This window comes from Balaenoptera physalus (assembly GCF_965194825.1).
Source record: "Balaenoptera physalus genome assembly, chromosome: 15".
In the NCBI taxonomy this organism is placed as follows: Eukaryota; Metazoa; Chordata; class Mammalia; order Artiodactyla; family Balaenopteridae; genus Balaenoptera; species Balaenoptera physalus.
This window is the reverse complement of record NC_138894.1, coordinates 83,145,439-83,171,446: the sequence shown is the minus strand read 5'-3', so window position 1 is coordinate 83,171,446 and position 26,008 is coordinate 83,145,439. Positions and strand designations below refer to the sequence as shown.

The 26,008-nt window shown below is 38.0% G+C and overlaps 1 protein-coding gene and 1 pseudogene across 7 annotated transcripts in view; both read right to left on the bottom strand.

The window, feature by feature from the left end:
• WDR35 (WD repeat domain 35) overlaps window positions 1-24,853 on the bottom strand; it is a 65,156-nt gene extending 40,303 nt beyond the window's left edge. For 4 of the 6 annotated variants that reach the window (XR_014254218.1, XM_082427434.1, XM_082427436.1 and 1 more), the window contains exons 1-9: window positions 24,689-24,853; window positions 16,629-16,700; window positions 15,484-15,576; window positions 13,803-13,931; window positions 10,052-10,185; window positions 9,007-9,172; window positions 8,742-8,887; window positions 4,790-4,915; window positions 1,816-2,001 (exon numbers count right to left, since the gene is read on the bottom strand). Coding sequence is in view for 5 of the 6 variants with exons in the window: in XM_082427434.1 (XP_082283560.1) it covers window positions 1,816-2,001; window positions 4,790-4,915; window positions 8,742-8,887; window positions 9,007-9,172; window positions 10,052-10,185; window positions 13,803-13,931; window positions 15,484-15,576; window positions 16,629-16,700; window positions 24,689-24,845 (1,209 nt within the window). In the remaining variant the exon portion in view is untranslated. Of the gene's footprint in view, window positions 1-1,815; window positions 2,002-4,789; window positions 4,916-8,741; window positions 8,888-9,006; window positions 9,173-10,051; window positions 10,186-13,802; window positions 13,932-15,483; window positions 15,577-16,628; window positions 16,701-23,657; window positions 23,776-24,688 lie in introns of all 6 variants that reach the window. The other 2 variants (XM_082427438.1, XM_082427435.1) reach the window with 1 other exon arrangement.
• On the bottom strand, window positions 17,785-19,779 carry LOC309643484 (E3 ubiquitin-protein ligase RNFT1 pseudogene; annotated as a pseudogene). The gene is made up of 2 exons: window positions 19,712-19,779; window positions 17,785-18,965 (listed from the first exon to the last, which is right to left on the bottom strand). The product of its transcript is annotated as an E3 ubiquitin-protein ligase RNFT1 pseudogene (transcript).
• Window positions 24,854-26,008: the final 1,155 nt, after the last annotated feature.

Genomic DNA, 26,008 nt, shown 5'->3' with positions numbered 1-26,008 from the left:
TTTTTAAAAATCTAGTGAATATATCATTTTGACTCTAAATGCTATTCACAGCTTAGGCAAGTATATAACATGATTTATTTTCCTTTCAAGCATGTTTTAAAGCTTTCCCTGGCATGGATAATTGCCTTTATTTTTTTCTCTTTGCTTAGTTGTCTCTGTGTTTATTACTAACTCAAGTCCCCAGTTGTCTCCCAGTTATCTATGTCTCCCCCTCAGGAAGTCAACCGCATTAACTATTCTACTAATTTCATCTTGGATTTCTTTTGGAGCCACCTGGGCGGCTCTCATTTGATGACTCACTCCCTAGGCATGTGCACAACTGCCGGCGGGTACCACTCCACACCACTGTTGTCAGGTTACCTTGTTTCTTCCTCTTTCTTAGTTTATTCTTCGTTTTGGTAAACCATATCCCGAAGTAACTTCCTAAGTTAAGAAAGCTCAGAAGGTAAATTTTTGGTGATCTCGTATATCTAAAAATGTCTTTTTTCTACCCTCCTACTTAATGAATAGTTTGCTTAAGGTATGGAATTCAAGGTGGGAAATCATTTTCCCTCAGAATTTTGAAAGCAATTCTCCAAAGTATTGAGGTTGACAAGTCAAATGCCATTATGATACCTGATCCCATGAAATCTGTTCTGGAACAAAGTGGGAAATGAAGACTGCGGTAACATTAATTTAACTGCCCTGTTTTCAGCAAGAGTTCCTCCACCCTTCCCTGTGCTTGGTGCCCTTCAGTGCAGGGACTCTATATCCTCTCTGGAGGGTAAACCAGTCTCCCTCGTGGTTAGAAGGGCAGCTGCCCACAGGCTCAGTAGGGGGAGGGGATCTAGAAATCTGCTCCTTTATATGCCCCTTTTTCTTTTTCCCAAAGTATTCTCCTGCCTGCATAATCTCTGGTACTTCCAAATCGCTTTTCTGTTCACTTCTTTCTCCTACCAGGTACCACCACCAAGGCCTGTGTTTCTGGGATTCTGTGATGTAAACTCGTTGCTTCTTTCCTTTCTCCACTGATGGCTGAGCGTTCCATTTTCTTGGGTCTGCTAAGGTAATTACCACTAATCTCCTTACTCTCTAAACTCCAAAATTATGTTGCTCTTTCCTCTCCCTTTGTGGTCCCTATGGGCTTATAGCTTTTTAAAAAATACCTTTCCTGTTGTTTCAGTGAGTTTCAGGAGAGAACAGAGCCAAATGTGGCTGTTCAAATGGCCACCTTAAACTAAAAATTCTATACTTTTTAATGGGATAAAATAATTTATAACACAGCCAAAGACATTGGTAGTCCTTTTTTGAAAAATTTGCATACTTCTGCAAATATTTAAATTGTTAGCAGACTTTTTTAAAGGGCATTATTTATATTATTTATTGTATGCTATGAGACATTGACTTTTAAAGCAATATAACTCCACATAAAAGTACATTTCTGAATGTCAAAGCTACCCAAATTGTTATAAATGGCCATTGTTACATAATTTCTTGAGCATTTGTACTAGACATCTGGTTATTCATTTCTACTTATGGAATTTTAAATTGGAAAAGAATTGTGGTATTTTAAATATATTTCAGAGACAAAAAGCTTCAGTACCGGTCAATATAAACTGCCGATGGATTAACTAACTGGTGAAAAAAATCAGGGGACACAGAACCAATGGAGTCATATAACTTTCCAAACAGAGGTCTAGACAGACATGGCCAATAGACCCAATACTTTGCTGTACCTGCCAGTACAGAGGCCATGCTTGAGAAGACAGAGAACTATAGCCCAATTCCACCAAGTAGTTAACCCATCTAAGTTTTAAGATATCAAGGAACACCTACCTGAGGATGATTTTCATCAGCTTTTGTAGCCAAAATGCAGAAATCTCCACAAGTAGTAATAGAAATTAGACTCTTCACATACTTAACATATTTCTCGTTGTTTTTTGTATCCCAAAAGATAACACAGTACTCTGGACGATCAGGTCTGGTATAAGCATAAACTACAGTGTTTGAGCAATATCCCCACTAGGAAGAAAGGAAGAAGGAAAGGGAGGGAACAGAAGGAGGGAGGGAAGAGAGAGAGAGAGAGGAAGGAAGAAAGGAAGCAAGGAAGGAAGGGAGGGAGGGAGGAAGTAAGTTAGCAAGGAAGGAAGGAAGGGGGAAAGAAAGAAAGAAAGAAAGAGAGAGAAAGAAAGAAAGAAAGAAAAAGCAAGCAATTAACATTGGGAAAGTCGTATTATTATATTTTTATATTTTTCCTCTAGAAATACTGTAGATACGTGGTTTATTGGTGCTGACAAAATAAATTCTTTAGAAATGGAAGAGGGAAGGACTGAATGTTCAACTTAATCTCTTTTCTCACTAAAATAACAAATCTAAAAGTAATAAAGACAGTTTTAAAAAAATGTACCACAAAAATAAGTTTGGTTTAACTTTCCTTATTTTAATTTGTAAGATTTAAGCTTCAGCTTGGGGGACAACAGCAAGAGAGATCCCTGCCAAAGTTCAATTCTGAGTCCTGAAGCCAAAATTCAGAAATAGCGGCTTTGCCTTTTTTCTCCCATACACGTTTTTTTATATTTGTTTTTATCAGAGTAACATATGCACATAGTTTATAGTCAAATAATTCTACAAGGCTTATTTAACACAAAAACAAAATGCAGGACCCCCCTGCCTAATTTCCTTGGGGTAGCCATTTACAACTATTTTAGCTGTAACTGTTTTGGCATTGATTTCCATATCACATGTGGCTTGATTACAGAACTCAGAGCTTTCCCTCTCCCAACAAATTTATATGTGATTTTGAATAAATCAATATTCAGTGTCTACATTATTAACACTATGTTTACTCTTCTTTTTTGCAGGGGGAGGGGCCGTGCTGTGGGGCCTGTGAGATCCCAGTTCCCTGACCAGGGATCGAATCCACGCCGTGCCACAGTGGAAGCACAGAGTCCCAACCACTGGACCCCAGGGAAGTCTCCAGTGTTTACTATTCAAAGTAATACTGTGATTACTTTCTAAAATAAACTTTTTAACTCTAAAATAATTTTAGATTTGTACAAAAGTTGCAAAACTAGTACAGTGTTCCCTATACCCTTTACTCATTCTCCCCTGTTGTTAACATCTTACATTATTACCACAGTACATTTGTCACAACTAAGAAACCAACATTGATACGTTACTATTAACAGAACTCCAAACTCAATTCGGACTTCATTTGTTTTTCCCTAATATCCTTTTTCTAATCCAGAATCCCCTTTGGAACACATTATTATATTTAGTCGTCCTGTCTCCTTAGCCTCCTCGGGGCTATGATGGTTTCTCAGTCTTTCCAGGTTTCTGATGACCTTGACAGTGTTGAGGAGTCCTGGTCAGGTAGTATGTAGAATGCGCCTCAATTCATGTTAGTCTGATGTTTTTCTCAGGCTTAGACTGGGGTTACCAGTTTTTAGGAAGATCACTCCACAAGTGAAGACCTCTTCTCATCACATCACATCGGGGCGTAGTGACAGCCATGTGACATCACTGATGATGCTAACCCCGATCACCTGGACAAGGTGTTCTCCAGGCTTCTCCACTGTAAAGTCACTTTCTTTTTTTTCCCCTTTTTTTCCATACTCCGCTCTTTGGAAATAAGTCACTAAATGCAGCCCACACTCAAGTTGGGGGAACGAGGTAGGAGACTTTGCTCCACCTCCTGGCAGGGTGGTGTCTAGTAAATTAGAATACTTCTGTAAGGAAGATTTGTTTCTTCTCCCCCATTTGTTTATTTAAATAATTTATTGATATCAGTTTGTACTCATGGACATTTATTGTATAATTTGGGTTACAATCCAACGTTACATCATTTATTTTGTTGCTCCAATTGTTCCAGCCTTGGCCACTGCGAGCTCTTTCAGGCTGACTCCCTTGTCCCTTCGGCGTACCCCATCCTTTTGTTTTTTGAGCACTTCCTTACTTTCTGGCACTATAAGATGCTCCAGGCTTATCTTGCATTTTCCCTGCCCTAGCCCTAGAATCAGTCATCTCTCCAAGGTGCTTGACCTTTAAAAATTAGATATATAAGTCTTCTCACAACAACTATCCTTAGTAGTTTACCAGCTCAGTCTCATACTTCACAGCTTGTTATGGGTCAAATGTTAAATTTAAGGTAAAATATTGATTAGTCATTATGCTGCTTAGTCCCATTTTCCCCTTCTGATCCATTCTCCGCCCTTCTCTGCCCTGCTCCGTGCCCTGGAGGCTGACTTCTATGAAATCCATTACCAGGACTACCTTGCCTTCTGCTTTCCAGTTGGACTTGGCCAATAGAAGGCACCAGCAGGTGGTGAGATGGGCTGAATTATTTACTCCCCAAGGCTGTCTCTGCCCGGCCAGCTAGTAGTGGCTGTGCCCCTATGGGGTAGCCCCTCTTGCGTAGCCACAGTGCTGGTGGGTTCCAGGAACAATACTTCCTTCTCTTGCCCACTGTTGCTAGTCTCTGGGTGCTTGCTTTGTCATCCCTTTCTGGCCCCCTTAACTCTGCTCATCCCTCTGTAATAAACCCTTCATCAATCTCTCTTCAGTTACTCCTTTGTCCAATCTGTTTCCTGCTGAGACCCTGACACTGTTGGAGTAATTTTACTAATTAAATATAGTATTCCAGGAACATTTACCAGTTCTAAGGTCTTCACACTGAAAAAGCCTCCTTTCAACTGGTTTCTAAAATAATGTGGCTATGAATATATGCAAGAAACACACATTATACTTTCAGCTATAACAAAATTATATCATAAAAAACATCTTTTTTTTTACAACTGCTCTTAATACTCACCTTATAATCAGGTCGAATATTTGCAAAATATATAAAAGAATCAACAGCTAGTGCAATTTTCAGTCCACCTCCTTCCCAAGACAGTGCAGACATCTGTTTTCCAGGAATCTTCAAAGTACCCAGATGCTGAAAAAAGTAATTATATTTAACCTAAAGTATCACAGTTAAATAAAATACCACCAATCACTTCACAGAGATCAAAAGTGGTACAAAAATTACTTTATGAAAGGTTGCTACAGACTTCAAATCATTTCCCTTCAATTTTTATAACGTAAAGCAAACATATGAGAGGAGAAATTTACAAACTATAGCCAAAGAATTCAGTATCAAATTTCATCAAATCTAAGATGCCAGAGATTTAAATACGCATCTTTATTTTTATGTACAACTTAGGAAAGAAGAACACACTGCTAGCTAAAAATAGGACAACTTTGATTTTAAGATGCATCCCAATTTAGGGTTGTAAAGAATTGTGCTTCTTAGAATCAATGAAATATTGGAGTAATAAACTCAATCCTTAAGTCTTGCCTCTCGTTCATGCCCCATCCCACCCCCAACAGCCAACCAGATGCCAAGCGTTTTGCTTTCACTCCTTTCTATCCTTCACTACAACTGCCTTCTTTCTTGACTGAACTATGGTAACAGCCTCCTAACTGCAATTTTTACCTTTTGTCTCTTTTCTCATTCCTGCCCTTCCAATTCAATCTCCACTCTACTGCCATGATTATCATTCTAGAACACATATCTAATCATGTCCTACTCTGCTTTTAAAAAATGTTTAATAATTTTTAAAAATCAATAGCTCCCCACCAGTACATTCTCTAGAATAGTATACAGTGCCTTTCCCCACTTGCCCAAAACTCTGTGGCTCAATACCTTAACGAGTTAGCTGTAATTACTGTGTTCTCCTCATGAGGGAACTACTGTGCCTCCATTCCTTTGGCCCATATAATATCTCTTGTTTTTTTCTTAATTTTATTTATTTGTTTATTTATTTATGGCTGTGTTGGGTCTTCGTTTCTGTGCGAGGGCCCCCTCTAGTTGCGGCAAGCGGGGGCCACTCTTCATCGCGGTGCGCAGGCCTCTCACTATCGCGGCCTCTCCTGTTGCGGAGCACAGGCTCCAGACGCGCAGGCTCAGTAGTTGTGGCGCACGGGACTAGTTGCTCCGCGGCACGTGGGATCTTCCCAGGCCAGGGCTCGAACCCGTGTCCCCCGCATTGGCAGGCAGATTCCCAACCACTGCGCTACCAGGGAAGCCCCATATAATATCTCTTCTGCCTGAAATCCTCCTTTGCTTTTCCCCAAGACTGCCTCATCCTACTATTCCTTGTCCTCCAGGAGTACTCCTATTCATCCGCCAAGAAACAACTTAAATATTACTTCCTGCCTTCTTCCCTTCCTCTATGGTTCCAGAGAATTTAGACAGTGAGCTACATGAGAGCACTAACTTTATCATATTCACATTTATTTCCCTATCCCTTAATAGATTCCTTGGTAAACAAGTACTCAAAAAAATATCAAGTAAATAAATGTATCATGCATTCAAATGAATTTCTTCATATACTAACAGTAAATTTAATGGCTAAATTAGCAAATGAATAAATGAATACAAACACTTTTTTAATGTGGACAAAGAAAGAAAACATTTTTAATCTTTGTTTATTTGACAAAACAGTATAATCCCAAGAATTTTAATGAATTATACTGGTATCCCTCGTTCTTAAGCAGATATGCTCTATAATCAAATTTAATATATTAAACTCCATTTTGCCAGGGAAACCAATGGGGAAAAAAAAAATGTTGTAACCTAGGAGGGTCCACTCTCTCTGTCCTGCTGCCTGTACGAAACCAGAAGGAAAAAGCAGGGTCTCACAACATCACTCTTGGTACTGACAACCCATACTAGGAGGAGAATAAGGCCATCTTCTAACTCTGAGAAACACGCCAGGCGGTGGCAGCAGCAGGGAAAGAACACTGTAGGCATGTCTCCAGAGTTACCTCCTTTGATTTTTACAACAGTGCCATGAGGTGTTACCTTTATTTCAGGAAATAAGTTAACCGAGTCTCAGAGGTTAAATAACTTCTCTAAGTGAAACCACACTGTAGAAACGGAATTCAAAGCCAAAGCCAGGTCAACCAGCCGACAAACCCCATGCTCTGTCATCTCCTCCCATGGCTAAGACCACACCGAGAAAACTAGAAGACCCCAGCCCTCAGAACCAAAAGTAAATTCTTCCCTGAGGTTTTCCTTAAGTTTAAATCTTTAGTTAATTTCCTCCCAAGTTCTTTCTAATAACATAGATCCAAAAATAAATACCCCATATATTCACTCATTCAAAAAGTACTATGACTAAATACCCCGAGGACCTATGCTAGATACTTTTAATTACAACTATACCAAAAACCACTTACAGTTTTCAATTTAACACATAACAGTTGATTTGCAAGATAAAGCAAATAGGCCTTTGAATGCATGTTTTTATACTTGGAGAAGACTGAACTAACAAAAATAAGCTGATGAGATAATATAATGATAAATAAACCAATGGCAACAAACAAAGATAACGAATAAAGAACATGAATTTAAAAGAAAGCTATAAACATTGAGATAACCAGAATTCAGATTTTTAATTATTTAGGAACCTTGAGAACTATACTTTTGTTTTTTCTTAGCTTTTACATCTACCAGAAATATTATTATTAGTTGACAAAGTACAGAGACTACATACTCTCCAGAGCACATTCTGCTGGGTAACTTTCAGCATCAGCTGACACCATTACTTACCCTTACAGAATTTATTAAAATATATTTAGGGCTTCCCTGGTGGTGCAGTGGTTGAGAATCTGCCTGCCAGTGCAGGGGACATGGGTTCGTGCCCTGGTCTGGGAAGATCCCACATGCCGCGGAGCAACTGGGCCCGTGAGCCGCAATTACTGAGCCTGCGCGTCTGGAGCCTGTGCTCTGCAACGGGAGAGGCCGCAATAGTGAGAGGCCCGCGCACCGCGATGAAGAGTGGCCCCACTTGCCACAACTAGAGAAAGCCCTCGCACAGAAACGAAGACCCAACACAGCCATAAATAAATTAAAAAAAAAAAAAAATATATATATATATATATATATATATTTAAAAATATTAACATAGTGAAACAACTGGTATAGGTTTTTGTGTAGCCAAAAATAAATATTATTGAAGTCTAAGGTGAATTTATAAAAATCAACAGGATATCCAAGAGACTGAATATAGTCTAAAGTTAGAAAATAAAATAGGTAAAAATTTATTAAGCTTAGTTACTAATAAGTTCTCATTTTCTAAATTCTTTAAAATGCACAACATATTAATTCTCCTATTTTATATTTTCTACTGCTGCTTCAAGAAAATTCTCTTCAAAAATTAAATTTATTAATAATACTATTGAGAAGGATACCATATGTATTTATGAAAAAATGTTTATATTTTAATGTAGCATCACCTAAGATTAATTATAAAGAGATTTTTTTAAAATAATCTATTATTCCACAACAAATTGAAACAATTAGAAGTTTGGGAAAAGGATAGACAGCACATTTAATTTATCATATTAAAACCCCCCAAAATTAATCTGAAACAGCTAAATTACACTAAAAACAACTCAAAAAACAGCTGTAGAGAGATGCATATTCAGATCACAGAGAAAATACTCTCAATAACTACTCCCTAATGATTTCTTACATGAAACATCTGGTCTTCTAAATGTAAAGATTATAAAATAAATTCCACAATAAAATGAAGGCTTATAATATAAGGATATTATTCAAAGACATACACCTGATAGTTCATCATTTTTACTTAAAATGTCCATTTTAAAAAATGTGACAAGTTTATACCCCTTCCTCCATTCTTCTTTCCCCTACTTTATTCACTGCATATTTAAATGGAAAGAAAGAAAGACAAAACCTTTAATACGTTTACCTCACCAAATGGAGTATAAAACTGCACAGTGTTTACATCTTTGTCCTGAGTGATGGCCTTCTGGGAGCCTGCCACAGCTAACACGCTGCCAGTGTGGTTCCACTGGATACTTACTACATACATGCCACTATCAATTAAAACAGGATCTAGTCAACAAAAAAAAAGGAATTGTGGTAAAATATTTAGCCTAGAGAACTTTATAATCTTAAGAATAATTTTAAAATTTTTTTTAATTCTCCACATTAAAAAAAGAAAAATTACATACTTTGGTCATTCTCATGTCTCATTATTTGGCATCTGCCATTGTCAAAACAAATCGCAAGGCAGGGGCAATGTGGCTCCACATAGCCTTCTGTGCCGTGGTACCAGTGAATTCCAGCAATACTGATTGCTCCAGTGACATTCACCAAACAATTCAGTTTCATTTTCATCTAAATAAAATCAGTTAGTTAGTATTTTATATTTTAAAACAGGGATTAGTATGAATACAGTATTATGGAAAGACACTGAAAATAGGATTTAAAAATCTGGTTTTGAATACGAGCTCCATCACGTACTGCTTTACCAACCATGGACAAATCACTTCACCTGAGTTTCAGTTTTCCCCATTTGTAAAATGAGGATTTCAAAAAAGCTCATAGAGTTTTTATGAGACTCAAATGATCAAAGGTATACAAAATTACTCTGAAAATAGCAAAGTGTCATGTAAAAGTTGGTTACTATCACTTCCACCAACGAGTGGGTTCATGTGACGTCTTAACCCTCACTAAAAATAAAACCTCCCCATAAGTAAGATCAGAGATCTATCATAGCTAGATCTTACAAAGCTAGAGTTTTTCTTGAGATTCTGCTACCTAAGCCTATTCTATTTTGCCTTCTTTCCAGGACCTGATTTTTGTCCCTTACTGTTTAAATCTTCCATCCTTTTTATAATCTAATACCTTGCTACAAAAATATCTTTGGTATCTCATGTCCCCTTTGGCTTCAGGTATTAGAAGACACAAAGATCAAACTGCACATCATCCTACCCATCATCCCTCAGCTTCAATACACTGAAGCCTTGTATTGAAAAGCCTGTCCTTCCCAGCTACCAGGAAATCAGAACTAAGAATATTAATTTACCTTGAAGCAACCCAGAAGGTTTTTTTTAATAAAATGAATTTTTAGACAACTGGAAAAAAAAACCTGAATTGAAGACTTTCTTGGTTCCACAAGCTATCATAATAAATGAATGTGTATACGTATATGAATGATATATAAAATAATCATACAATGTTGTGTAAATAAAAGTAAGGAATATATGTACTTACTATAAAATTCCCTTGATTATCATAAATGTGTATTTCTCCATTTGCCATTCCAAAAAGTAAGATTTTACTATCTGCAGACCATGCTACATGACATAACTGTATACCCTTCAGGTCTTTTCCCCAAATGCGATTCCCTAGAACAAACATAAAACATAATTATTTCCTTAAAAGTTCAAGGTCATGATTCTCTAACAACTGTTCTAGAAATCTTTGTTTCCCTAAAGAGCTCTCACATTCTTCACAGTATTCATGCATTTGTTCAATTTATTCAGTCATTAAATATTTACTGAGCACCTACTATGTGCCAAACACACACTAAGCATTTGAAATAGCAGCTGTTTCCAACTTTCTCCCTTCTCTTCTAAATTCTCACTCAGGACCTCATTCCCAAATAGCAGATGAATTCATCTTTTACTTTGGAAAGAAAATAAAAGCTTTCAATAAAGAAATCCCCCATTCCCACTTTCAAACATTCAGAACATAACTGAATCCACACTTATCCTTTCTGCTTTGCCCCCTAATACAAAGGAAGAGGTATGTCCCCAACCAGACACCAATCTAAAGCTAATCCCTCTACCTATTCTCTGATCTAATCCCTTCTGAGCTTTGCAAAGGTCTCCCTCTACTGATTATTCACATTTTCTCTCTCTCTCTGTATTTTTTTGGTTTTGGTTTTGGTTTTTTTTGGCCTCGCAGCGCGGCTTGTGGGATCTTACTTCCCCGACCAGGGATCGAATCCGGGCCTGGCAGTGAAAGCGCCTGGTCCTAACCACTGGACCGCCAGGGAACTCCCCTTCTCTTTCTCTTTAAACTCTTCTCTCCAGGCCCTTTCTTATAAGCATTTAAACATACTCAGATCTATTCCTCTTCGAAACTACCACCTCAGATAAAAACAAACAAACAAAAAACACTTCCTTCAACCTTAAGATCCCTTCTAACTACCGCCCTATTTCTACCATTCCTTTCCCAGCCAAACTTCTTGAAAGAGTTATCCACACTGTAATCTTTACTTCCTCACCTCGCACTCAACCCTCAACCCAACACAGTCTGGTTTCTGCCCCATAACTCCACTGTGGGGAAGGTGAAACTGCCTTCGTGGAGGTCACTAATGGCCTCTTGATAAATCCAATGGATGCTTTTTTTCTTTTTCTTTCCTTTTTTTTTAAGTACTTAAATTATTTATTTCATGTTTTTACTTTTTTATTGGAGTCTAATTGCTTTACAATGTTGTGTTAGTTTCTGCTGTAGAACAAAGTAAATCAGCTATATGTGTACATATATCCCCTCTCTCTTGAGCCTCCCTCCCACCCCATCCCGTCTTTTTAATTTTTATTTTATTTTATTTTTTTAGGATAAAACAAATTTATTTTATAATATATCACTCAAATTTTAGGTGATAGACTATTGCCAACAATCATGTAACTATCCATTAATTTATTCCCTAATTACATCCTCTCAGAAAAGCTTGCACAGGATAGGTGTTCCATAAATATTTGCTGACTGAATCTTACAAGTAACATGCTCCAATTCAACCTGATTCCCCTCTTACCAATAACGCTGGAGATAGAGAATACCTAAATATTCCACCTACATCTCTAATCCTTGCCTATTTGGCATATAGGTATGATATGAATAGTCTGGACAGTGGTAAAGTAGGCTATCTTTTAAGTGAAAATTGACACTCCTGAGTTACGTATCTGAAGCATGTAACCTTAATGAAGTCCATGCTTCCTGTAGTATTCGCAGGTACCAGCCTGGGCCATTCAACTACAAGATCACACCTACAGGGCAAGAGGCAAGATCACACCTAAGTCCACTGTGGGGGTCAGGGCGGGGAGGGGGGAAGGAAGGCTTCTCTCAAGACCATGGGAAAACTTAAATTTCAGGTAGAAAATGAAAGTCATTGGGAAACAAAGAGCAGCCAAGCAGTCCCACCTCTTCCTTCCTTCTTGGTTTCTATGACATCTCCAAGACTGCTACTTTTCAGTATCCTTTATGGAATTCTCTTCTCCTATCCATCCATTAAATGTGCTGCTTCTCACTCTACAGATGGTCCCTGGGTTTTTCATCTATTCCAATGGTTTAAATTACCATCCCTATGCTGGTGATTCCCAAAATTATGCCTTCAACCCAGATATTTCTAAGCTGCAGGCGTATATATCTGACTGTGGTCTAGACATATTTATTTGGATGTTCTATGGGATGACAAAATCAACATGTTGAAAACTGAAATCTCCCCTCAAAACCAGTCTTTTCCCACATCCCTTATTTCAATGAAAGGTACCACCATCCATCCAGTGGCAAAGCTAAGAACCTGGATATCACTCTAGACACTTCCATCCTCTCATCCCCAACCCAATCAATAACAAGGTCCTATCTGTTCTACTATCTAAGTATCTCTAGAATACGTCTACTTACTTCCATCCTCTTTGTCATCACCCTGGTTCAGGCTACCATCCACCATCATCTATCACCTGAATTACCACAGTAATTTCCTAACTGGTACACCTGCCCCCATCTTTCTTCCCTTTCTCCTTTCTTCATATTGCAAACATAAAGATGTTCCTAAAGAACAAATCTGACCACATTGCTCCCATTCTTAAAACCTTTCATTGGACAAAAAACAAAACAAAACAAAAATAACCTTTCATTGGCTTCCCAATGCTCTTAGAGTTAAGTCCAAACTCCTTGTATAACTTATAATCTGCATGATCTGGCCTCTGCTAATCTTTCTAATTTCATCACATACAGCTCTTCTTCCTTTAGTATTATACTATACTGATTCTCAAAATTGTTTCAATATCCCAAAACATGGCTAAGTTCAACTCCTCTGGACCTCCTCAAATGCTATCTCTTAGGCCTAGGACATTCTACACACCAACCTTCTTTGTGGCTAATGCCTCAGCACAGATATCATTTCCTTTAGGATGCCTTCCCTGGTCCCTCTACGTCTGGGTTACATAATTCTTCTACATGTTGCTGTCTTTTCCCTGTCTTAGTACCTATCACAACGCATTGTAATTGCTTGGTTACTTATCCATCTCTCCTGATCTAGATCTGGAATATTTTTTTGTTGTACCTAGTGCCTAGAACTACAGCTGTCACTTTGCAGACTCTCAGAAACAGAATTTTTTTATACCAAAAAAATTTTTTAAATAAATTCTTTCTTTAATAGAGAGAACTTCACACTAAAACAAAGGTACAGACTCTCAGAAGGCCCAGTGTTATCTACGAACTAGAATTTTAAAGACATAGGTTTTAAGGCTACAAAACACAACAATGATATGCTCAGTTCTATTAAAAAAGACTAGATCATTTCACAATATATAAAAATACTGAATCATTATGTTGTACACCTGAAACTAATGTTATATGTCAATTTTATCTCAATTTTTAAAAAGTGATAGATCTCTATATACTTTTTGAAACTAAAATCTACATATTTACAATACAGTCTAACAAGTGTAAAGATAAATCATATAATTAGGTAGACATATTTAAAATAATTCTGAGAAATTAATTCATTTTTTTCCAGTCCTACTGTAGAAAAAAAAATTTAAATAGATTTTTTACTTGAATATACTTAAAAATAAGTAACTCTTAAATGTCATCAAATTGTACAGTAACTATTTTCTCTTTTAATGTTTATTTTTCTGTCAGAATGCTAACATATGATAATTAATTTAAATCTCTAAAGATTAAAAATGTCAGCTAAATCTTGATCTTAGCTCTGGGTGCAAAAATGCATTACCATCCACTGAACCAACTATCACAGCCCCATCCTCGTATACAATGCAGATCTTCTGTCCATCAGCATTCCAGCTCATGCTTCGAACCACTGATTTATTTCTATTGTTGATCATCTCCTCATACCAAGAGCCTGTTTTCACAAAGAAAAACAAATGATAAGTCAAAACTTTCACATCTAATAAATGGTACTTCAGAGTTGAAACATTCCATAAAATACACTGTGGGATAAATAACTGCAAAGCTTTCTACAACCTGAGACATTAAACTATGAAATCTTCAAATCCAACAGAACAAGATGAAAAAATAACTTAGGCCTTGACTAATAATTGCTCCAAAGATTATCACAGAAAACACAATAAATGCCCATCTTTTATTTTTCTCTCTCTCTTTCTCGCTTTCTTTCTTTCTTCCTTTTTTTCTGTCAATTAAAAAACAAAACTTCATTTGCTTCTGAAGGCCGAAACAACTGATTTTTCTCAAAGTCTGACTTTTCCCACTTGAGTACACCTCAGATAATAACCAAGGAAAGAACAAAATAACCACAATTACTTCATAAGTATGCACAAACTCTCCAATGATTAATTATAGGCATATTAAATACAAGCATATTATGTAAAAGCTCTAAGACTGCTTGAAAAAATTTTTAAACAGTTCATATCACATTAGTGATATCACATCACTAATGCTGAGTGACAAAAACGTTCTTGTACATGCGGTTGGAGTGAGATGTGACTTGTCTCAAGGTGTAACCAAATGTGAGGCAAATCACAGGGCTATTCTGTTTTCTTTTTGTTTTTTAAAAGGCTTTACTACATTCTGGTACAGGGAATTCTGGCCTGAAGCCAAGCAAGTAATCATGTAACATGGAATAACTAGTCAGAGCAGGGTATTATCCATCAAGCCTGAGGCTCAGAGAGGACCTACTTTGGAAAAAGACAAAGTTTAATCTCCTATATTTTCACATTCTACTCACTACACACATATACATAGACATAAACTTTAAAAATAAATAAATGAGTTTGTGTACTACACCATGTTTTAATTAAGAATTTTTAAAAGGTATACACCGTAAATGTTTTTAAAACAACACACATAAACTAAGGTACCCTTTTCACTTAAAGATGATGGCTACAGGCCCCAAGAGAACGTGTTTTATGAGTTATTTTTCTGGTAATAGTGATGCACCTAAATTAATCCCTCTCTTGTTCTCTCTTGTGGGCAAAAGACACAAATTGTGAGCCAGTAGTCAGAGCTGAGATAAAATCTATATCCAAGAAGGAAAAGGAAGCTAACTGACTCATTAAAGGAAATTAATTATTGCTTTTGACATCTTCATAAATGTGTTTTTATCTGCTGAACTAACTCCAGCCACTGACCACAGAGAAACTAATCTTGCTGGAAACCTGAAAAAAAGAGCTATCTCAAGCAGAAACGATTCTGCCAAGAGCCTAAGTTCAGTCTGAAGATAACCAACAGTCACATAATTCACTTTCTTAATGCAAGGTCACAGCTCAAAAGAAATACGGTTAAAGGGAAAAGTAGGAAGCCATAAACCCAGAAATATCACCCCTGTGAGCTACTGCCAGTTAAAAAGGGACTACTTCAAAGATGTTATTTCCCCATTCAAATACTGTAATCCAGACTCCAATTTGGGAAAGATTAAATAAGCTCTCCTAAGATACCTTTATATAACATCCAAACAATGATAAGACCATTTTGATCACTGGTAGTCAACTTCTGATATTGTTCATTCCATGTTACAACTTGAACAGAACCTAAAAAATTATAAGACAATTTAGAAACTAAAAAAAAGCTACAATTAATTTCAAATTTATATTTTTATAATAAACACCAAGAGCATGTTAAAATCAATACTGTTCCTGGGCAACAAACAGCAATTAACAGTCTTTAATATTACTCATAAATGTTCATAGGATGCAGTTACTATTATCACTCATTTCTACAATAATGCATAATACTAATTTTCATGTTTATTCCTATTTCATGCCAGCTAAGGTACCAATTATGATCAGCTGCAAGAGCTGCCGTATATCTGATGACCGAAACAAATGTAAGTAAGATTTACCCAATTTGCCTGACTCCCCAAGATTATTATGCCCAAAGGACATCATACTAAGTACTTGTTTTTTTGGGGAGGTGGTATTTGTTTGTCATTAATATGTCCCCTAATCTCTCCCCCTGCCCCACACCTTGTTTTCCATTCTAGTAGTAACACACTCTTGAGCAGCTCTTAAATCTCTGGGTTATAGGAACAAATGTGTTTTTTTAAGTTTTTTTAATCCTTAAGTACTTTATTGTATATTTCCTAAGAACAAGGACATTCTCTTTCAAAACTATTTTACAAATTAGAAATTTTAACACTGATACAGTATTATCTCCAACCCACAGTCCACATTTAAGTTTTATCAATTGTCCAAATAATGTCCTTTATAGATACTTGTTTTTCTCATTTCAAGATCCAGTCAAGGATCATCTAGTACATTCAGTTGTCAGGTCTCTTTAGTCTACTTTTATCTGGGACCATAAAACAGACTCTAAAAAAGGATTATATCCTATCCGTAGACAGATAACAGTATTTTTAATATTTAAAATTACAGCTACTTTTTTTCATATCTATTGAAGATGTTATTTAATCATGTGAAAGTTGTTGAATGATTCTAGGCTGTGTTAATTATGGCTAAATAGAAAGGATTACTTTAAATATTACCATCATTTAAAATGATGACATTTTTGCATTAAGTAGATGGTTTCTAAATACCTAAAGATAATACTATTCAAATATGATTTAAAAATTTACATGACTCACCACTATGACCTTCAAGAGTCTGATTCATAGAAAGGTTACTAGGGGCTGCAAGACCCCTCAATTTTGCATCATCTAGAACAAAAACAAAAACAAAAAATACCACGGAAAATATATGAAAGTGACAGATTATAAGATTTTGACATTTCTTGCTTTTTTTGAAAGGAGTTCCTATTCCTGGATAATATTAGATTTTTTTAAGCATGCCTTATCCTGATCTGTTTTTCTCAACATGGACAATAACACCTACCCCCTTGCAAAGATGTTATTCTGGCAAAATAAAGCAAAATGTATAAAAGAACATTGTTTATTCAGTATACTAAATATATTAGTAATTATTATTGCTACTTATTCCTTCCCAAAAGATAACAAATAGAAGTATTTATGACATATAGATTGAGAATTCTAAAGTGTAAGAGGGATCAAAAAGCAAAGACTTTGGAAACTAGTTTTTACTAGATTTTGCAGAATCTTATATTCATTCATTCATTCATTCAACAAATATTTATTGAATGCCTACACTCTTGTATGCACTGTGGAAGACTCTGAAAATAAATGATGAACAAAAGCCCTCTGCCCTCAGAGAGCTTGTAGTCTATTGAGGGGACAGATATTAAATACACACACACCCACAAAAATATATATGCATATATATGAAATTATAAACTGGGAAAGTAAAGGCATAATAGGAGACAGTAACAGAAGGGGATTAATTTAGATTGAAGGGAGAACCAGGGAAGGATTTCTGAAGAAATGATATCTAAACTGAGACTGAAGGAGAAACTGGGAAAAGCCAAGCCAGGTAGGGGGGAAAGTATTCCAGGCTAGGAAACAGCAAGTGCAAAAGCCCCTGGGTAGAAGTATAGAGCCTTCGGCAAACTGAAAGAAGGCCTATGTGGTTGAATTAGTGGAGAATGGCATAAGATAAGGCAGAAGTGATAGGCACAGAAAAAATTATAAAGTCTTTGCAGGAAGTGATAAAAATTTTAGATTTTATCCAAAGTGCAATGTAAGCCTTTAAGGACAGTTTTTTATTTAAAGTGACTTATTCTCCTTGATTACTAATCATACTATAGAGAAGAATACAATAATACAATAATATAAAATGTCATCTCAGTAAATTAATCTTCACTTAGAAAATCTTAACCTAAAATAAAACATTCATTTAAAAATATAAATTTATGAAAATCTTAAGAATTTGTGAGAGTGAGAATTATAAAAGTTGATGCTGAAGAAAATTCTCCTTTCAGATAACATGTATCTTAAAAAATTATGAAAAATATTCTTTATTCTGAAAACAATCTCAGGAAAAAAAAAATACCTGAGTTCCTCTAAAACCATTAGTTCTAATTATCCAGTTACTGTCTTGGTAACATTAACAATAATACACATATATAACATCACAATCATCTGTCAAACAATTAGGATAGAATCAACTTGACATACATGTTAGGTTGAACATTATTTTTTTAACAGAGGGTTCTTTCACTCATTGACTCTTTTAAAGATTGTACTACACACTTAAGCCTTATTCTACTCTTCTAAAAAAAAATTTGATACAAACATTCTTAACTTATAGCACTGAAAATCCATTCTAAGGCCTATAGTCAGAGTCACTGTAACCAAGTAAAATTAGTGATATGTGATTCCAAGGGTTTGCAGGACCTAACATATTTGAAAGTGTGATGAAGTAGTTCCATCTTTCCATTTGTTTACATGGTCTGAATTCACAATTCTGCATAGCGGGTATGTTTTCTCTTTGTTAAACCACAAAGTACAGGACTCTTGACAAAATATATTCTGACAGATGACAATAAGTTTTTGAAATTCTACTTGACATGGTGAACAAACAGCATCCACATCTGAACACTGTCTTTTGCCGGCAGCAACTCCAGAACTTGATCATGCAGAAAATATCTGCAAAACCTACCTGAAAGTTCTGATGTCCAAAAAAAAAAAAGTCAAAAGTTTTCAATGAGGTGGAGTAAAGCCACAAAGATCCCAAGACTCCACTGAGTTACATTAAACTCCCCATGGCCAATAAACAAACCAAACTGGCATTGTATGTGCTTCTAAAAGCACTACCAATAACCCTTGGATTTAAAAGGCATGATGAAAGGAGGCACCAATAAAAGAAGGCATTTGAAACCCCTGAAGAGGGATTTCGGAATGAAATCAGTAATTCCAACCCTCCAAAGTATCTCCCAGAAGCTCAAAAAGTCCAAAGGATTTAAAAAGATTAAACTGTCATAAAGTGACTGAGAATGAGAGATACCACAAAGGGGAACAGAAGACCCTGCTCAGAACACCAGTAACCAAGCGCACTAAATCTCTGAGCACCTTTATCTTACGAAAACCTGGCTGATGTTCATAAATATCAGTTTTTACATTTTGCACCCATAAAACTGGTTAGCTTTTATTTGCATACATAAAAGTTGTTAGCAGGGCTTCCCTGGTGGCGCAGTGGTTGAGAATCTGCCTGCCAATGCAGGGGACACGGGTTCGAGACCTGGTCTGGGAAGATCCCACGTGCCGCGGAGCAACTGGGTCCGTGAGCCACAATTACTGAGCCTGCGCGTCTGGAGCCTGTGCTCCGCAACAAGAGAGGCTGCGATAGTGAGAGGCCCGCGCACTGCGATGAAGAGTGGCCCCCTCTTGCCGCAGCTAGAGAAAGCCCTCACACAGAAACGAAGACCCAACACAGCCATAAATAAATAAATAAATAAAAATTTAATGGAAAACAAATTGTGTTTGTTGGCATTGTGGAGAATCCAAGTGAATTCATTATTTATTGAAAAACAAAAAACAAAGGACCAGAATATTAAAAAAAAAAAAAAAAAAAAAGTTGTTAGCAGCCCAATTCCAAGAGAAATTCCTGTTATGTGCTGCATAGTAAGTTTGACAAGCAGGATCAAAATATATGGAAGACATTTCGGTAACACTTGAAGAGAGGGTGGGATTCTGAGAAGGAGCTGCTACGGGTTCTCCAGACTCCCTGGCAGGATCACCTGACTGCCTTGCTTCTCTGCGTGATTGGCTACCAGTGACCATGTGCACATCCATGGGTACAGCTATGGACACCTGACCTGATATTTCTGGAGCTTGGGTTTTCAGCACATTCTTTAGGTACGGAGTTGGTGTGGATTGTGAACATCTCTAGAACAAAGGCAAGAAGCTTCGCACGTCCAAAGTCTCGCTACGTGGGCACGTCGGAAGGCTGAGGCACTCCCACTGCCTGCGGTTCCTGAAGGACTACGCAGGTGGCTACAGTTGGCTTGTATGGTATTGGAACACTTTTCCTCTGACCCGAATGTTTGCTTTAGGGTGATACCTCCTCTAATGAAGATGAGGAGACTGCACCCTCTGCAGCAGTGGCAGGAAGAGCAAGAGATGCCATCTCTAGTCAGGGCCATCACCCTCAAACCCCACCACAAGCAACTCTGGCCCAGGCTGGCAGCCCTTTAGAGACTTTTAGCAGGGAAATAATATGATCTGGTTCCTTTTTTTTTTTTAAGATCACAGTAGCTGGAGTGTGAAGAATAGACTAGAAAGAGGCAAGAAACAATGAAGGGAGGGAAGCTGATTCTCACAACAATCTAGGTGAGAGCTGATAGTGGCTGGGACTAGAGAGGTAGCACGGGACAAAGGAAAAGGATGGATTCAGATACTCTTTGGAGATAGAAGCATAGGGTTGTTGATGAAGGTGATGTTAAGGGGGATGAAGGGGGCTTCTAGCTTGAGCAAATGGGTGAAATTTAAGATATTTATTGAAATGGAGAGAAATGAAAGAAGATATATGGGAGAAGGTCAAGAGTTCAGTTTTAGACAAAGTAAGTATGAGATGCCTGTGAAAGATTCTTGCGGAGATGTCCAAGTCTGAAAAATCAGAACTGGGCTACAGATATATATTTAGGAATCGTCACCCCATAGATGGCATTTAAAGCCAAGGGAATGAAAGAACAAGTCTAAAGAGAATGTAAAACGAAGAGAGTCCAGAACCAACTTCTCAGGAATTCGAACAGTTAGAGGAGAATCTAGTAAAGAGACTGAGAACTTACCAGAAAGGAAAGGAGGGGAAAGCAATATGTATAAATATAACAATAATTTAAAACATTTCTATTCTCCTTTTGTCTTGAAAAATAATGGTTCAAGACAGAAGGAAAGGTCAAATGCTGATAAGAACCCAAAAAAGCCATCCATGAGATTTGGAAAATGAAAGTCATTGGTGAGGGAGAAAAAAGAGGGAGAAAGCAGACTGATACTCCAAGGATAGAGAGAGGATAAAAAAGTGATGAGGTCCCTGAGAAGGTGAGAGGAGGTGGGCTCCAGCAAAACCCGTGGAAGTTGGCCTGTGAGAGAAGAAGGATGCTGCCTCCCCATCTTAACCTGATGTAAGAAGCTGGGGCAAACGCTGATTCTAGTTCCTTTCCTTCTAAGGCAAGAGAGTGAAAACTGGGAATGCCACCACAGGGGATGCAACGTAGTGCTTCAAATGTACTCGGCATGCAATATCTGGTGATTGTTACTGAAGGGATCTGTTGCATCACAACTATTATTATTAAATACAATAGACTGACCTTTTAAGAATCACCCAACAATATTCCTCATATTTATCTCTTTCAACATGATTTACACTCATTAAGTTCCAAAACAAATAATTTACTCCATATTCCAAGCCTCTCAAGAAACTATTTTCCATCTTGCTCACTAATTTCAAAGAATACTCTAACCACACTTCATCAAAAATGCAGAACAGGGACTTCCCTGGTGGCGCGGTGGATAAGACTATGTGTTCCCAGTGCAGGGGGCCAGGGTTTGATCCCTGGTCAGGGAAGTAGATCCCACATGCATGCCGCAACAAAGAGTTCGCATGCCACAACTAAGGAGCCCGTGTGCTGCAACTAAGGACCCGGTGAACCACAACTAAAGAGCCTGCGAGCCACAACTAAGAAGCCCGCCTGCTGCAACTAAGACCTGGTGCAACCAAATAAATAAATAAATAAAATACCAATTAAAAAAGCATATATATATATTTTTTTTTAAAAGTGCAGAACAGGAAATGAAGTAATTTTTTTCTTGAAAAGCCTTCAATATTAAACATAATAAATGCATTTCTTAACGTAACTAAAACTTCCTACATATTTTAAGGAAAAAAATATGTATATGTACATATGCTTATATATATTTGAGAAATATAACAGAGACAAAAATTTTCTTTTAACACAGTTAAGAAAACTAAAGTGTTGAGAGATTAAATTACTAAACATCAGAAGCCAAACTCTGATTGGTACATAAGTATCTACCTTCCAAGTTTGCCTTTTATTTCATATAGTTAATCTAGCACATCAAAACAATTATTCTCTCTTTGCTTAGGCTGCCATGAGCCCTCCACATAGTGGGTAAAAACGAGGCTTTGAAAGTGAAACAAACTAAGTTTTGATGGAAGAAATTTTCACATATTGAGGTATGGGGAAGTCATTCTGGCTTACATATTATTTAGCTTAAACTTTATGCTAATTAGAACAGTCTGTTTTGTAGCCTATCACACATATCTTGTATATGTGCTTTAACCATTAAAGAAAAGTGTGCATTGTCCAGAAGTAAAGAATGTCCATTCTGGAGACAGAGATCAATGCCTCCCTCCCTGGGACCTCAATGCTAGTACTCCTTCGATGATAAGGCTCCCTTCCCAGGTGCCAAAGCCATACTGACTTGCTGTGTAGGAAGCAAATATATTCCTTGAAGGAATGCACCCCTGTCGTGTTTGATGTTCTTTGCTCTGACAAGAGATAAAACCATGGTGAAAACCGTCTTCTTCGAAATAGTTCCTCAGAGCTGTCTGAGAGGCTGCCTCCCCAGCTATAGTCCTCAGTTTGGCTCAAATAAAGTTCTTTTCTATTCCTATTACTTCAAATCTTAGCTGTGTCACTTATTTCCTGTGTGACCTCGGGCAAGTTATTAACTGATCAGCACCTAGTTTTCTCATCTGGAACACCTACCTCTCAAGATTATTGTGAAGTCAAATTAGATAGTGAAGATTAAACACCCCAGACATAGAAAGTGCTCAATAAATATTTATAACTACCACTTCAAAGCTGTAAAGCAGTGTTACTCAAAGTGCGGTCTGGGAATCAGCAACACCAGCATCACTAGAAATGCAAATTCTCAGACCAAATTCCAGATCTATCCTGGGGCTTGAGTCCAGAAATCTGTTTTAACAAACTCTTCAGATGATTCTTATGCCTGATAAAGCTTGAGAAGCAATGCTGTAAGGAATCCAAAATGTAATTTAGTTCAACCCTTCATTTTACAAAAGACTGAACTAAAACCCAAATATACTCAGCAACTTGCTGAAAGACATTCAGAAGTCTTATGGCAGAGCTGAGATTCCAACTCCAATCTCCTTATCTAAATCTCCAATTTAGATTGGGAATTGTCTACCTCTCCGACCTAGAGCAACACTAGATAATAAAGAAATGTGAAACTGTTTGCTGTGATTCCAGAGAACTAGGAAAAGAGAAATCAAGCTGTAAAACACAAGAGACTTATTACTAAAAATGTTTTTTTAAATCCCATTTTCTGTTCTTGGGAACTAGGTGCATAATTATTAACACATCTGAAAAGTGGAAAGGACAACATAGGCCTGTAAATAATCTACCAAAACGTGAGATTTTTGTGACCTTACTGAAATGCTGATTCACATCATTTTTATTTTATTTTATTTATTTTAGACTCCTACTAATATAGCACAACCAATACACATAGCATAAAACAACATAATGACTTAGTTTTCATTCTTCATTCATCTTCATTTGCCATCAATAATTTCAGCAAAAGCCATCTGATGTTTACATTCAATATTTTCTGAACTTTGTTACAAAAATACCTAGAAGAACACCCCAAAATGTTTGGGTTTTTGTTCTTTTTCCTTTTGAAAGAATTAGAATTGCATACTGACAAATAACATGAGCAAATCTCTCTGACCAAATGATTTTCCATCAAGTTCAAACATTTGGCCTTGCATTCATTTACCTGTCTGTGTCTCTAATTTCAAAACCTTCAGTAATCCATCTTCACCACCACATGCTATGAATCCTTGGTCCTTGTTCCAAGATATACATTTCAGCTTCACATTATTGGGAATGGCAATCTGAAAAGCAACCACATCCACTCTCACAGTTTTTCACCAAGGGGTTGGGAATGAGTCTACAGGAAACGAAGGCTGAAGAAGAAAAACGGCCAGCCTTGCAGAAATGTGAGCCGTTATGAAAATGAGCATAGTCTCCTGAACTGCCCTGGGCCCATTTGGGAAAGAGAGAAAGAACTGCCCACAAAGAGAAGGGCAGTGACTGCAAACGAAACCAATGGGGAGTGACCTGAGGGATTTTTAAAAGGGGGGAGGGGGACTGCCCTGGTGATCCAGTGGTTAAGACTCCCCGCTCCCAATTCAGGGGGCCTGAGTTCAATCCCTGGTCAAGGAACTAGATCCCACATGCCACAACTAAAGATCCTGCATGCCGCAACCAAAAGATCCCGCAGGCATCAATGAAGATCCCACGTGCTGCAACTGAGCCCCTGCGCAGCCAAATAAATAAATAAATATTTTTTTAAAAAAATAAATAAAAGGGGGTAGGGATAACGGAAGTATAAATCTATATCATCAATTCATATTCCCTTTCTGCATACACTTTGGCTACATTTTTATTACTTTTCTCCTGCCCAGAGGCCTGTGATGATCCAAAGAGTTTAAATCACCTGGATAAGCAACAGGTGAAGGAGGAAAGATAGGGAAGCACGAAGTGATCAGCCCTGCAGGCCCCCCAAAAGGACCTAACCAGGGGCAGGAATGGGAAAGAATCATGCGAGAGGGCTGCTGTCTCCGCCAAGGACTATTTGGGTCTGGGAGACCATCAGGCGGAGGTTCGAGGCTGGACCATGCAGGAAGGTGGGCGGAGGAATGTCGAAGCCGGGATCACCACTCATGGCCTTTCCGGTAGGATGCGGGAATCGCCCGCAGGTCAAGAGACCAGAGGAGGAGCGAGGGCGAACCCCGGGAAACTCACTTTCTTGCTCAAGTAAAAGAACATTCTGGGAACCCCGAGAGGACGACGCCAGCAGATAAAGCCCGGCACAGGAAACTTCTTCTAAGCCGCCAATCGCTAGTACCCGCGGCTCTTGGAAGCTCCGGTCGCCCTGGCAACCGCCGCCGCCGAGTCGCATCCGGGGCGCCGAGGGACACTTCCGGCGTCGTCCTCGTCTCGCCGGGCGTCGTACGCCTGCGCGGACGTCGCGGGGCTACTAGCCCCGCTGTCGCGGGCAGGACGTGGTCGCTTTGCTTCTGGGGTTTTCTGCCCAGCGCCCTGGCTCGTAGCCTCAGCTGCCCTCCGACTGGGCGGGCTTCGAGGACCGGCCACACCTCGGACGGTCGCGGCGGAACTCGACTGAGGTGTCAGTACCAAGTCAGTAAGGGCGCCCATTCAAATGAGGTCTTAAAGATAAGGTGTTCCGTAAGCCCCGAAGTCCCAATATTGTGAAAGGGAAAAGTTATTTACTGTATTTGGTAGACTGGCGCCGTTGGCCAAAGGAAGGTACAAACGTGCATTTTCAGAGCGTGCAAACCTTCCTTTGTGCCTTTGGGGATGGGAGAGCCCCCTGGAGCAATTTGGGGGTGGGAGATTTTGTTAATTCTGTTTGTTTTAGTACTTTTTAACAATTTGTTTAAGCTGTTACTGCAGCCCAAGGGTCCTTATAAAAAGAATAAGTGTGTACACTTGAAACTAACACAACATTGTAAATTACCTACACTTCAATTTTTTTTTAATTTTTAAAAAGAGAAAAAAAATATGTGTGAGCTGTGGGCTGTTACAGCATATAATTGCCATTGGGGCATAGCCTCCCATTTTTAAGTACTTGAGGTGTTTGGTATTTTCTTGCCTGTGGTCCACTGTATTCTTTTTCTACCTTATTTCTTTCTTCAGTTCTCCTTGTCCTTTCTGAATGCTTGGAGAGTTACAGATCACCACAATTTTAGACATAGCGCAGAAACTCCTATGAAATATTCAGTCTCATCTGTTTTTTTTAATTTGTCTCTGGTTTTACCTTTTACCATATTTGCGGCTACGACTGTTGATTTGTATAATCTAGTGTGTACTTTATGCAGCGGTAGCTAATTTCCCCACCTAGAGTCTTTCCCCATCTCAGGCAAATAACATTCAAATCCTTTGACCCGAGTCTCTTGCCTCACCCAGCATACTCGAAAATTGACGATGGTCCTAGTGCCTTTCCTATTAAATCTAAACCCAAGCTAAAATCAGATCTTCCTTCGTTCTTAAAATGTTTTTACTTTGGTGCCCCCACTTTAAGCAAGCCAATATACTTTTTTC